Source organism: Felis catus, chromosome D4 (genome assembly GCF_018350175.1).
Source record: "Felis catus isolate Fca126 chromosome D4, F.catus_Fca126_mat1.0, whole genome shotgun sequence".
Taxonomy (NCBI): Eukaryota; Metazoa; Chordata; class Mammalia; order Carnivora; family Felidae; genus Felis; species Felis catus.
The window spans coordinates 18891338-18904858 of NC_058380.1; the positions used below are offsets into that span (position 1 = coordinate 18891338).

General features: G+C 35.7%; 1 protein-coding gene across 7 annotated transcripts in view; it reads left to right on the top strand.

The window, feature by feature from the left end:
- The window catches only part of VPS13A (vacuolar protein sorting 13 homolog A), a 253881-nt gene that overhangs the window by 48351 nt on the left and 192009 nt on the right, over window positions 1–13521 (top strand). For all 7 annotated transcript variants that reach the window (XM_023243364.2, XM_045043176.1, XM_023243365.2 and 4 more), the window contains 4 exons: window positions 4–98; window positions 404–546; window positions 11577–11766; window positions 11852–11966. In XM_023243364.2, the coding sequence (XP_023099132.2) occupies window positions 4–98; window positions 404–546; window positions 11577–11766; window positions 11852–11966 (543 nt within the window). The remainder of the gene's footprint in view (window positions 1–3; window positions 99–403; window positions 547–11576; window positions 11767–11851; window positions 11967–13521) is intronic.

The following is a 13521-nucleotide window of genomic DNA, read 5'->3' on the forward strand; positions in this document are numbered from 1 at the left end:
TAGTTCTTGAAGAAATGTTGACACCTGAAGAAAAAGTTTTACTCTATGAAGCAATTGGCTACAGTGAAACAGCAGTTGATCCAACCTTGCCTAAAACAGTAAGATGTTTTATTGCCTTATACCTTAGAGTTTAGTGATAGATAGGCCTGTTTTTAATCATCTCAGAAGTAGGTTTCTGACTTGTTTTGATATTTGGTCTGTAAGTATTCCGTATTTTAATTTCGAAGGTAAGGATAAAAATTGCCCCTACTTTTTAATGTTAATGTGGTGATAATTTAATATATAAAGAGTTGTTTTTAAAGTATTTTTTGGTTATTGGAAAGAATAAAGTATATGAATGAGAGTATTTGTTGTATTTACATATATGTTTTCTTCTCATTTTATTCCTCTGAATACACTCTAGTTTGAAGCCATGAAGTTTTTTGTTCACTTGAAAAGTATGTCTATTGTTCTAAGAGAAAAACGAGAAACACCTGAACTGTTAGATATTGTAGTGGAAGAATTTAGCACTTTGATCGTGCAAAGACCAGGAGCACAAGCAATTAAGTAAGTATTTTTCTTTTACTTACAAGAAAAAAATTCACAACCTAACAGTATTTTATAAAGACTACTGTGGTTTAACGTATCCTTATGTATTTTTACGAACTTACATTTTGGAATTATTAAAATAACACATGTTCAATAGAAAACTCTATGCTGAGGAAAAGTAGAGGGACACTGAAGAATAATACTAAAATGTCCAAATCACACTATACAAAAACTGCATCAACAATTTGGCTATTATCTGGATATGTCTTTATTTTACTTTTGTTTTTAAAATAGTTTTATTGAGAGATATAATTAACATACCATGCAATTCATCCGTTTAAAGTGTACAGCTCATTAGTATCTTACATGAAATTCACATTGGTATATTTACAGAGTTGTGCAACAATTACCATTATCTTATTTCCAGTACATTTTAACACTCTAAAGAAAAGAAATCCTAGGGGCGCCTGGGTGGCTCAGTTGGATAAGCATCTGACTTCATTCAGCTCAGGTCATGTTCTCATGGTTCGTGAGTTCAAGCCCAGCGTCGAGCCTGGTTCAGATTCTGTGTCTTCCCGCCCCTCTCCTGCTCATACTGTCTCTCAAAAATAAATAAACATTAAAAAAATTTAAAAACAAAAAAAGAGGGGCACCTGGGTGGCTCAGTCGGTTGGGCGGCTGACTTCGGTCGGCTCAGGTCATGATCTTGCGGTCCGTGAGTTCGAGCCCCGTGTCGGGCTGTGTGCTGACAGCTCAGAGCCTGGAGCCTGTTTCGGATTCTGTGTCTCCCTCTCTCTGACCCTCCCCTGTTCATGCTCTCTCTCTGTCTCAAAAAAATAAACGTTAAAAAAAAAAATTAAAAACAAACAAAACAAAAAAAGAAATCCTACACCTATTAGCCACTCCTCATTCTCCCTTTTCCCCAGTGTAGGGCAAAAAGTAATTTCTAAGAATTTGTCTGTTGGAGGCATTTCAAATGAATGAAATCATAAATTATATGGCCTTTTCTGTCCAGCTCCTTTCACTTAGCATATTTTTCTTTTCTTTTTTTCATTTCGCATATTTTCAAGGTTCATCTGTGGTATAGTATGAATTAGTGTTTTTTTTCCCTTTTCTATTGCCCAGTAATATTCCATCATATGGACATTTTGTTTGCCCATTCATCAAATGATGGATATTTGGCTTGTTTCTACTTTTTGGTTATTATGAGTAATGTTGCTATGAATATTTACTGGCAATATTTTATATGGACAATAGGTTTTAAATTTTCTTAGGTGCATACTTCGGAGCAGAAGTGTTTCCTCATACGGTAACTCTGTGTCTAAATTTTTAAGGAATTGCCAGACTGTCTTCCAAAGAAGTTGCACATTTTACGTTCCTATCAGTAGTGTACTGAAGTTTCTAATTGATCTACATCCTTGCCAACACTTACCTTCCTTTGGATTACAGCCATCCTACCGGGTGTGAATTGGTATCTCACTGTTGTTTTGATTTGCATTTCCCTGATAGCTAATCATGTTAAGCATCTTTTTGTGTGATCAGGTAGCCGTTTCTGTATAGTCTTTAGAGAAATGTGTATTAAGTTATAGCCCATTGGGTTGTCTTTTGATTATTCTGCTTTAAGAGTTCTTTTTTTTCCCTTAGCAACTATTTTAATATTTTTTATTATTTATTTAAAACTTAAATCCAAGTTAGTTAACATAGAGTGTAGTAATAATTTCAGGAATAGAAGTTAGTGATTCATCACTTACATATAACACCTAGTGCTCATCAAAACAAGTACCCTCCTTACTGCCCCTCACCCCTTCAGCCCTTCCCCCTGCCCCCTCATCCAACACCCTGCCAGCAACCCACAGTTCTTTGTATTTAAGAGTCTCTTAAGGTTTGTCTCCCTCTGTTTTGATATTATTTTTGCTTCCCATCCTTTATGTTCATCTGTTTTGTTTCTTAAATTCCACATATGAGTGAAGTCATACGATAGTTATGTTTCTCTGACTGACTTATTTCGCTTAGCATAATACACTGTAGTTCCATCCACGTTGTTGCAAATGGCAGGGGTTCATTTTCGATGGCTGAGTAATTATTCCATTGTGTGTGTGTGTGTGTGTGTGTGTGTGTGTGTGTGTGTGTGTATACATACCACACCTTCTTCATCTAGTCATCAGCCAATAGACATTTGGGCTCTTTTCATACTTTGCCTATTGCTGATAATGCTGTTATAAACATTGGGGTGCACGTGCCCCTTTGAATCAGCACCCCTGTATCCCTTGGTAAAATACCTAGCAGTGCAATTGCTGCGTCATGGGCTAGTTCTATTTTTCATTTTTTGAGGAACCTCCATACTGTTTTCCAGAGTGGCTGCACTAGTTTGCATTCCCACCAGCGGTGCAAAAAGGTTCCTCTTTCTCCACATCCTTACCAACATCTGTTGTTGCCGGAGTTAATTTTTAACCATTCTGACAGGTGTGAGGTGGGATCTCATTGTGGTTTTGATCTGTATTTCCCTGATGATGAATGGTGTTAAGCATTTTTTCATATGTCAGCCATCCTGATGTCTTTGGAAATGTATCTATTCATGTCTTTTGGATTATTTCTTCACTGGATTGTTTTTTTGGGTGTTGAGTTTGATAAGTTCTTTATAGATTTTGGATACTAACCCCTTATCTGATAGGTCATTTGCAGGTGTCTTCTCACATTCCATTGGTTGCCTTTTAGTTTTGCTGATGGTTTCCTTTATTTTGATGAGGTCCCAATAGTTCATTTTTGCTTTTGTTTCCCTTGCCTCTGGAGACATGTCCAGTCAGAAGTTGCTGCAGCTGAGGTCAAAGAGATTGTGGCCTATTTTCTCCTCTAGGATTTTGAGGGCTTTCTGTCTTATGTTGAGGTCTTTCATCCATTTAGGTCTTTCATCCTTTATTCCTTTATGTTTATCTCTGACTATGGTGTAACAAAGTGGTCCAGGTTCATTCTTCTGCATGTCACTCTTCGGTTTTCCCAGCACCACTTGCTGAAGAGACTTTTTTTTTTCCATTGGATATTCTTTCCTGCTTTGTCCAAGATTAGTTGGCCATATGTCTGTGGGTCCATTTCTGGGTTTTCTATTCTGTTCCAATGATCTATGTGTCTGTTTTTGTGCCAGTACCATACAGTCCTGATGATTACAGCTTTGTAATACAGCTTGAAGTCCGGAATTGTGATGCCTCCAGCTTTGGTTTTGTTTTTCAGGATTGCTTTGCCTAATGGGGGTCTTTTCTGGTTCCATACAATTTTAGGCTTGTTTGTTCTAGTTCTGTGAAGAATGCTGGTGTTATGTTGATAGGGATTGCATTGAATATGTAGATTGCTTTGGGTAGTATTGATATTTTAACAATAATGTTCTTCCAATCTATGGGCATGGAATTTTTTTCCATTTTTTGTGTCTTCTTCAATTTCTTTCATAAAATTGTTACAGTTTTCAGTGTATAGATTTTTCCCCTGTTTGGTTAGGTTTATTCCTAGGTATTTTATGGTTTTTGGTGCAATTGTCAATGGGATTGATTTCCTTGATTTCTCTTTCTGCTGCTTCATTATTGGTGTATAGAAATGCAGCTGATTTCTGTGCATTGATTTTTGTGTCCTGTGACTTTGCTGAATTCATGTATCCATTCTAGCAGTTTTTGGTGGAATCTTTTGGGTTTTCCACATAGAGTATCATGTCTTCTGCAAAGAGTCAAAGTTGGACTTCCTCCTTGCTGATTTGAATGCCTTTTGTTTTTTTATGTTGTCTGATTGCTGGACTTCCAGTATTATGTTGAATAACAGTGGTGTGGGTAGACATCCTTGTTGTGTTCCTGACCTTAGGGGGAAAGCTCTCCGTTTTTCCCCATTGAAGATAGTCTTTTGTATGTGACCTTTATGGTCTTGAGGTATGATCCTCCTATCCCTACTTTATTGAGGGTTTTTATCAAGAAAGGATGCTGTATTCTGTCAAATGCTTTTTCTGCATCTACTGATAGGATCATGTGGTTCTTATCCTTCCTTTTATTAACGTGATGTATCACATTGATTAATTTGCAGATACTGAACCAGCTCTGCATCCCAAGAATATGAAGAATTATTTTAATATATTGCTGCATCCAGTTTGCTAGTATTTTGTTGAGAATTTTTGCATCCATGTTCATCAGGGAAATTGGTCCGTAGTTCTCCTTTTTAGTGGGATCTTTGCTTTTAAAATCAAGGCCTGGTAGAATGAGTTTGGAAGTTTTGCTTCCATTTCTATTTTTTAGAACAGCTTCAAAGGAAGAACAGCTTTAAATGTTTGGTAGAATTCCCCTGGAGAGCTATCTGGCCCCAGACTCTTATTTGTTGGGAGAGTTTTAAGAGTTCTATATGTATTACTGAAAAAATCTCATATGAAATGAAAGTTTTTTAGTTCTTTTCTCTCATTTACTGTTTTCATATTTTTGATGGTATTCTTTGCTGGATATTTTGGGTTTTGATGAAGTCCAGTTTATTTTTTGTTGAATTAAAGACTCAAGAAGTCTTTGCATAACTCAAGGACACAAAGGTATATTCCTTTATTTTCTTGTGGGAATTTTATACCTTCATCTCTTCGGTTTATGATGCACTTTGAGTTAACATTTGTATATGGCTTGAGGTTGGGGTTCAACTTCATTCTCTTCTCTCATTTGTCCTATCATCATGTATTGGGAAAACTTATTTCCCCATTGAATGATCTTGGTATCTTCATCAAAATGAGTTTACCATAAATGTAAGATTTTATTTCTAGACACTATGCCCATTCATCTATATTAATCTGCTGCCAGTGATACACCCAGTTTCCTTTTTCTTTTTCTTGCTCCTCTGATTTTCTTGAATTTCTTTGTGTCTTTTCAGCTGCTCTTGTCCATTTCTGCCAAAAAAATTCAGGTTAGATTTAATGAATGTGTTGAATCTGTAGATCAGTTTTAGGTACTGACATTTAAACAGTATTGTTTTATAGCCTGTGAACATTGGATGTCTTTCCATTTATTTAGATCTTCATTAATTTCAACAGTGTTTTATACCTTTCAGAGTTACAAGTTTTATACCTTTTTTTATTAAGCATATTCTCATGTATATTATTGGTTTTGATGTTGTATGGAAGGGAAGAGTGTTCCTCAACCCTTTTTGGGTGCCTTGCTGTATCTAAAAATTAAATCTGATGAAGACTAACAAGAGAGAAGCATACAGATTTATTTTGTGTAAGTTTTAAATTGACATGAGAGTCTTCATAAGGAAATGAAGATGCAAAGAACCAGTTAGACTAGACTACGTTAGCTTTGATGAAGAGTGGACAATTGGGAAGGACTTGAAAGGTCAGGGAGTGTAAGGTAAGTATACTTGACTGGGGGAACTTCAACAAGCCCTGTTTGTTAGTATTCTTCTCAGTTTACCTTTGTCTTTAGAGAGGAAGATGCTGCTTTGCTCTAGGTATAGGGAGGGCACCTGTTATATGAGGGTTTGAGGGAAGTAAGGGTAGGGGAATATCAGAGTGACCTTCCTGCTTCTGCTGTTTCTCAAACTCCTTCAACTTGAAGTATTCATTATGCCAAGGTGCCATATTTGGGGGCTGCGTGTCCTGAACCCCATCAATGCTATTACAGGTGGCATCATGTTCTTAATTTCACTTTTGGATTTTTTTATTACAAGTGTGTAGAAATACAATTGATTTTTGTTTATTGATCTGCAATCTTGTATATACCCTGCAAGCTTGATAAACTTGTTTATTTGAATAGTTTTTAGTGAATACCTTGGGATTTTCTGCATTCAAGAGCATTGCATCTGAAAATAGAGATAGTTTTACATCGGTATTTCCAATGTGGACACCTTTAATTTCTTTCTTAATTGTTCTTGTTTGAACCTTCAGTGCTATGTTGAAAAGTGGTCAGAAAGGGAATCCTTTTCTAGTTGTTTATCTTATGAAGAATGGCTTACTCTTTTAAATATGATGTTAAGTGTGGATTTTTCATAGATGCCTTTTATCAAGTTGGAAAATTTCCTTCTATTACTAGTTTGTTGAGTTTTGTTTTGTTTGGCCCAGAAGGTTGTTAGATTGTGTCAAATGCATTTTCTGTGTCTATTGAGATGATCGTGGTGTTTTTGTTCTTTATTCTTTTGATTTATGGTTTATTACCTTAAATTATTTTCAGAGGATAAAATAACCATGTATTCTTTCGGGCATATGTATAATTTTGTCTACATACAGCTGGATTTGGTTTGCTGGAGAGGATTTTTATGTCTGTTCATAAGAGAATATAAGTCTGTAGTTTTCTTGTGATTGCTTTGTCTGTTGTTTTGTATTAAGACAATAATACTGTCCTTGTATAATAAGTTAGGAAATGTTCCCTCATCCTTGGAATAGTTTGTAAAGAATTGGCATTGATTCTTCATTAGATGTTTGCTGGTAGAATTCACCAGTAATGTCACTGAGGCCTTAGCGTTTCTTTGTGGGAAGTTTTTAATTATTAACTTAATCTAATCTTTTTCTTAGGTCTATTTAGATATTCTGGGTTTTTTTTTTTTTTCCAGTAAGTTTTGGTAGTTTTTTAGGAATTTGTCCACTTAATTTAAGCTATCTAATTTGTTGGCAAGTCGTTGGTTACGGTATTACCATAATCCCCCTTTCTTTCTGTGAAACCTCATAATGTCTTTTTTTTTTTTTTTTACTCTTAATTTTTTTTGAGTCTTTGCTCTTCTTTCTTAAGCTAAATTTTGTTGATCCTTTAAGAAAAAAAACAGCTTTGGTTTTGTGTTTTCCTGTATTTGTCTATTCTCTATTTTATTTATCCTCTCACCTTTATATTTTCTTTATTCTGCTTGTTTTAGGCTTAGGTTACTTTTTCAAGTATCTTTACCTGGTAGGTTAGTGATTTCAGGAATTTTTTTGGTAATGTATGCATTTACTAATTCAGTAAATTTGTTTTATTAACTTTTCCTTATTGAGCTAAAATTGACATAAAATCATCCCCAAAGAGTACAATTCAGTGGGATTTAATATATTCATAATGTTGAATAATCACTTCCCCTGTCTGGTCACAGAATCCCCACAAAGTGAAACCCCGTACTCATTAAGCATTACTCCCAATTTTTCTCTTCTTTGTGGCCCATTATACTTACCCAAAGTTCATAGTTTATATTATCACTCGTTCTTGGTAGTGTGCATTATGTGGGTTTGGACAAACATATAATGATGTGTCCATCACTATGGGATCATACAGAGTATTTTCATTGCCCTAAAAATTCTCTGTTCAGCCTATCCATCATCCCCATCCCTCAACCTCTGATCTTTTACTGTGTTCATAGTTGTGCCTTTTCCAGAATGTCATGCGTGTAGTTAGAATCATATACTATGTATCCTTCTCAGATTGACGACTTTTCACTTTGTAATATGCACTTAAGGTTCCATCATGCCTTTTCTTGGCTCAGTGGTACATTTGTTAAAGTGCTTAAGAACATGGTGTTGTCAGGCTATAACAGTTTATCCATTCGCCTACTGAAACCCATCTTGGTTGCTTTAGAGTTTTGGCAATTATAAATAAAGTTGCTATAAACATCTGTGTACAGGTTTTCATATAAGTTTTCAACTTTTTTGAGTAAATACCAAGAAGCATGACTGCTGGATTGTATGGTAAGAGTATGTTTAGTTTTGTAAGAAATTAGTTTTATAAGAAATTGCCACCACATGGTTTTCCACAGGCTGTACCATTTTGCATTCCCACTAGTAATGTGTGAGAGTTCCTACATCCTTGCCCTTATTTGGTTGTTGTCAGTGTTTCAGATTTTGGCCATTCTAATTGGTGTGTAGTGGCATCTGTGGTTGTTTTTGTTTTTGTTTTTGTTTTTTGAGACAGAGCATGAGCGGGGGGAGGGGCAGAGAGAAGAGAGAATCTTAAGCAGGCTCCCTGTGATGCAGGGCTCTATCTCATGACTGGGAGATAGTGACCTGAAATCAAGAATCAGACGCTTAACCAACTAAGCCACCAAGGTGCCCTGGCATCTGTTTTGTTTCCATTTGCATTTCCTTGCTGTACCTGATGTGGAGCATCTTCTCGTGTGCTTATTTGCCATCTGTACATTGTCTTCGGTGAGGTGTCTGTTAAGGCTTTGGCCCCCTTTATAAACTGTGTTGTTTGGGGTTTTTTTAGTTTTAAGAGTTCTTTGTATATTTTGGATAACTCTTATTAGATGTGTCTTTTGTGAATATTTTTTCATAGTCTGTGGCTTGTCTTCTCATTGTTGTAACATTAACATCTACCATAGTTCTGTTTTTTGTTTGGTGCCCTTGTTCCTTGTTCCTTTGTTTGTCTTTCATGCCTTTTCTGGCCTTTGTGGTTTAATTGAGTATTTTGTATGATTTTGTTTTCTCACCTTTATTATCATAACAAGTTATAACTTTTTTTCTAATTTTTTTTTGTGGTTGCCCCTAGAGTTTTCTATATAGATTAATAATGATCCAAGTGAGCTTTCAAATAACACTATAGTATTTCATGGGTAGTGTGAGTACTTTATAAGAACAAAAATACCCGTATTCCTTCTTCTAGTCCCTGGTATCATTACTATTACTCATTTCACTTGTACATGAGCATGCATAAGAGTATACGTATATACACACCTAAAATACATGTAAGCATACATAACCAACTTATTACTGTGATTTGGAACATAGTAATTTGTTAGATCAATAAAATAAGTAAAATAAAGGTTTTTATTTTACCTTTACTTTTTCCTTCTTCTGTAATCTTGAGTTCTTTATGTAGATCTGAGTTTCTAACTTACATTTTTTCTTTCTTCCTATATAGCTTCTAAATATTTCTCAAAAGGCAAGTCTAGTTGCAACAATTTCCTTCAATTTCTGTTTGTCTTAGAAAGTTTTTATTTTCTCTTCACTTTTGAAGGAGGATTTTTATAGGGTACAGAATTCTAAGTTTGTGTTTTTTTTTCTCTTAACACTTTAAATTTTTCACTATACTTTTTTTGCTTCTATGGTTTCTAACAAAGCAGATGTAATTCTTACCTTTGCTCCTCTATATGTAAGGTATTTTTTTTTCTTTTATTTCTTTCAGGGTCTTTTCTTTATATTTGATTTTTTTTTTGTAGTGTGAAACGTGTAGGGGTAGTTTTTCTCTTTTGCATTTATTCTGCTTTTCTCTGAGCTTTCTGGATCCACGGTTTAATGTTTGACATTAATTTGTAGAAATCATCATTCTTTTTAAAATATGTATTCTGTACCTTTTTCTTTTCCTTCTGGTATTTTTGTGCATATGGTACATCTTTTGTTGTCGCATAGTGCTTGGTTACTGTTTTGTTTTAGTCTTTATTCTCTGATATCTGTGTTTTTATGGTTCTACTGATGCATTCTCTGGTTCAGGGATTAATTTCATCAGCTGTTTCTAGTCTCCTGGTAAGCCCATTTAAAGACATTCTTGTTACAGTGTTACTGATCTTTCATATTTATTTTAGGTTCTTTCTCAGGCTTTCCATCTCTCTGCTTATATTGCTCATCTGTTCTTGCATGCTGTCTGCTTTATTCATTAGACCCCTTAACATATTAATTGTTTTAATTTTTATTAAAAATTTTTTTAAAAATATTTATTTATTATTGAGAGACAGAGAGAGACAGTCCGTGAGCAGGGAAGGGGCAGAAAGAGAGGGAGACACAGACCTGAAGCAGGCTCCAGGCTCTGAGCTGTTAGCACAGAGCCTGACATGGGGCTCGAACTCACAAACTGAGAGATCATGACCTGAGCCGGAGTTCGATTAACCAACTGAGCCACCCAGCTGCCCCTACTTATTTTTATTTTAGAGAGAGTGCGTGCGTACGTGCATGCGAACTGGGTAGAGGGGCAGAGGGGGAGATACAATCCCAAGCAGCCTTCACACCCAGCAGGCTCTCAGCACCATGAGATCATGGTGGTGAGGTCACATCCTGAGCTGAAATCAAGAGTTGGATCCTCAACTGACTGAGCCACTCAGGTGCTTCTTAATTGTTGTTTTTGAATAGTTCTAGAATTCCTGCCTATCTGGTTCTGATGCTTGTACTGTCACTTCAAATTGTGTTTTTTGCTTTTTAGTATTATTATTTTTTCTTGATAGACATGATGTCTGGGGTGAAAAATACAGTAAATAGATACATATAAACACTAACATATACACATATATGTTTATGTATATTTCTCAGTACCTCCCTTCTTACTGCCTTAGGTGGGATAGGATAGCTAGAGTTGGCTGGAATTGGGTATTTCCCTTGTTGCATATGGAATAGTAGACCTGACTGGAGTTGGGTATTTCCCTTTGCTGGGTCATTTGGCTCTGATAATACCTCATCAGGTTAGGCTCTGGGGAACTAGTTGCTCGATAGGGCATGCCTTTTTGAGAACACAGTGCTCTGGATTTCTTTTCTGCTTCTGTTGCCTGAAGCACAAGGGGATTTTTCTCCAGTATTTATGTAGGAACCTGGTCTAATTCCTGGAGTTGTATCTTAAAATATTTTGGGCTCTCTCCTATTACTGAGTCCCTCTAGAGTTTTTAACCTCAGAATTGTCCACACTGAATCTCCAGCAGTTCAGGAGAATGAAACAGTTCAGGTTTTCCAACCTTGGCCCTGGTGTACAGGGTAGTTTTCTTTCATGAGTCTGTGTTCTGTGACTCCCCGTATTCACCTGTCTCTCCAGTCTGGGGGGCAGTGATTTGCATTGTGTCATTCCTTCTCTTACATATCCAAGAAGACTTGGGTCAGCCTTTTACTTGTTAGTATTGAGTGATAACTTCCAAACTCCTTTTATGGGGAACTTTAAACCCCTAACCCTTAAATAGCCTTTTTTATGTTGAAATCAACATGTGAGAAGAGTTGTTTGTGAATTAATTTATGTCATTTCAGATCGAATAGTTGTGTATTTTCTATGATCTGAATGGAATGGAGTAGCAGGAAATCCTAACTGAAATTGTTTTCATTAATTTTAATTTTCAGTTTCTGAAATACCTTAAAACTGCACTGACAGCTAATTTTTGTCCTATCTTTATTCATGTAGATTTGAAACCAAAATTGATTCATTTCATGTCACTGGCTTACCAGATAACTCAACAAAACCTCACCTCCTTTCTTCCTTGGATGATGCTACGTCACTCTTCCAAATTATATTTGAGATAAATCCGTTAGATGAAACTGCTGCTCAAAGGTGTATCATAGAAGCTGAACCTTTAGAAATGATATATGATGCAGTAAGCATTTTTAAATACCTAAGTTTTAATGCATTTCAGTTTACTTTGAGTTTGTGCCTAATGTTAATGATACTTACTTTAACAGAGAACGGTGAATAGTATAGTGGAATTTTTCAGACCTCCCAAAGAGGTAAATCTAGCACAGCTCACTTCAGCAACTTTGATTAAACTTGAAGAATTTCGTGACAAGACAGCAACAGGTAAGTGCCAGTATTAATGTTGTTATATTCAGCAGCAGCATATTGTATACTAAACTTTTAGTCATGTTTAACTTACTTTAGTAAACTGTACTTTAAATTTATGCTTCTGGATTAGAACAGTTTTGTTTAAACTAATTAGTATTTTTATATTTAAAATCAAATATAACGATCATTTCTTACACTCACGTCAAACTTATTACCACACTCAAGTTAATTGCAAATTTTGTTAGGATTTTTGCAATTCTGTTCATGAGGGAATAAACCTGTCTTTTTCCTTTCAGATAAGGAATTCCAGATATTAATATATTGGCCTCAGAAAATAAGAATTCTTGTTTTATTCTTGCGGAGAGTTTTTATAAGATTGGGTGTTACTTCCTCCTTCAATATTTGGCCTAATTGAACAGTAAAACCATATAGGCTTGGAGGTTTCATTGTGGAAGATTTTAAGCTACAGATTCCATTTTTAAAATATATTAAAAAAATACATTTTTAGGGACACCTGGGTGCCTCAGTTGGTTAAGCATCTGACTGTGTATTTCACCTCAGGTCAGGATCTCATGGTTTGTGAGTTCAAACCCTGCATCGGATTCTGTGCTTACAGCTCAGAGCCTGGAGCCTGCTTTGGATTCTGTGTCTCCCTCTGACTCTGCCCCTACCCCATTCATGCTCTGTCTCAAAAACAAATAAACGTTGAAAAAGTTTTTTTTTTTAACTTAGAGAAAGTTTAGTTAATATAGAATGCCTATTTTATGAAACTTATTAGCTTCCAATGATGAGTGCTTTCCTTTTTACTTGCCCTGCATTTATTTGTGTGTTTAAAGTTTTCTCACGGTCCACATTCACTTGAGCAATTAATAAAAAATATTAAATTTTTCTTCTTTCTAAAGTAATCTGGGCAGAGCACCTGGGTGGCTTAGTAGTCAGTTAAGCATCTAACTTGATTTTTGACTCCGGGCATGATCTCAAGTTTGTGAGTTCGATCCCTGCATCAGGCTCTGCACTAGCATTGCGGAGCCTCCTTGGGATTCTCTCTCTCCCTCTCTCTGCCCTTCCCCTTGCTTGCATGCACTCTCTCTGTCTCTCTCTCAAAAAATCAAACATTAAAAAAATAATCTGGCATTTTTTCATTTCAGTCTTCTAAGACCTCTGTAGTTGTCAGTGATTTCTAGGAAAGTGTTAATATTGATTAATATCAGCAGCTGGGATGTGACTTTACCAAGTGTCCCTTAAGTCAAAATCTTACCGGTTAAGAGTTTTAAGTTGTCTTACTGTATCGTGCTTTTCCAGGTTCAGTGTAATTTTTGAAGAGCCAGATGGATTAAAAAAAACCACAGGAACAGAGCTCTTTGGTTTTTCAATCACATATTTTCTTTACATAATTCAAAGAAGGCTGGTTTTATTTTTGCTTCCATAATGTTACTTCTGTTCTGACTATAACTAAAAACTGCCTTTGAAACAATGAACTCCTCCTCTCTCTCCCCACCCTCCAAATATACCAGGCATTTAATCTTTCTGACATTTCTATAGATTCTTAAAAGTTTTATTTTTGTTTTTG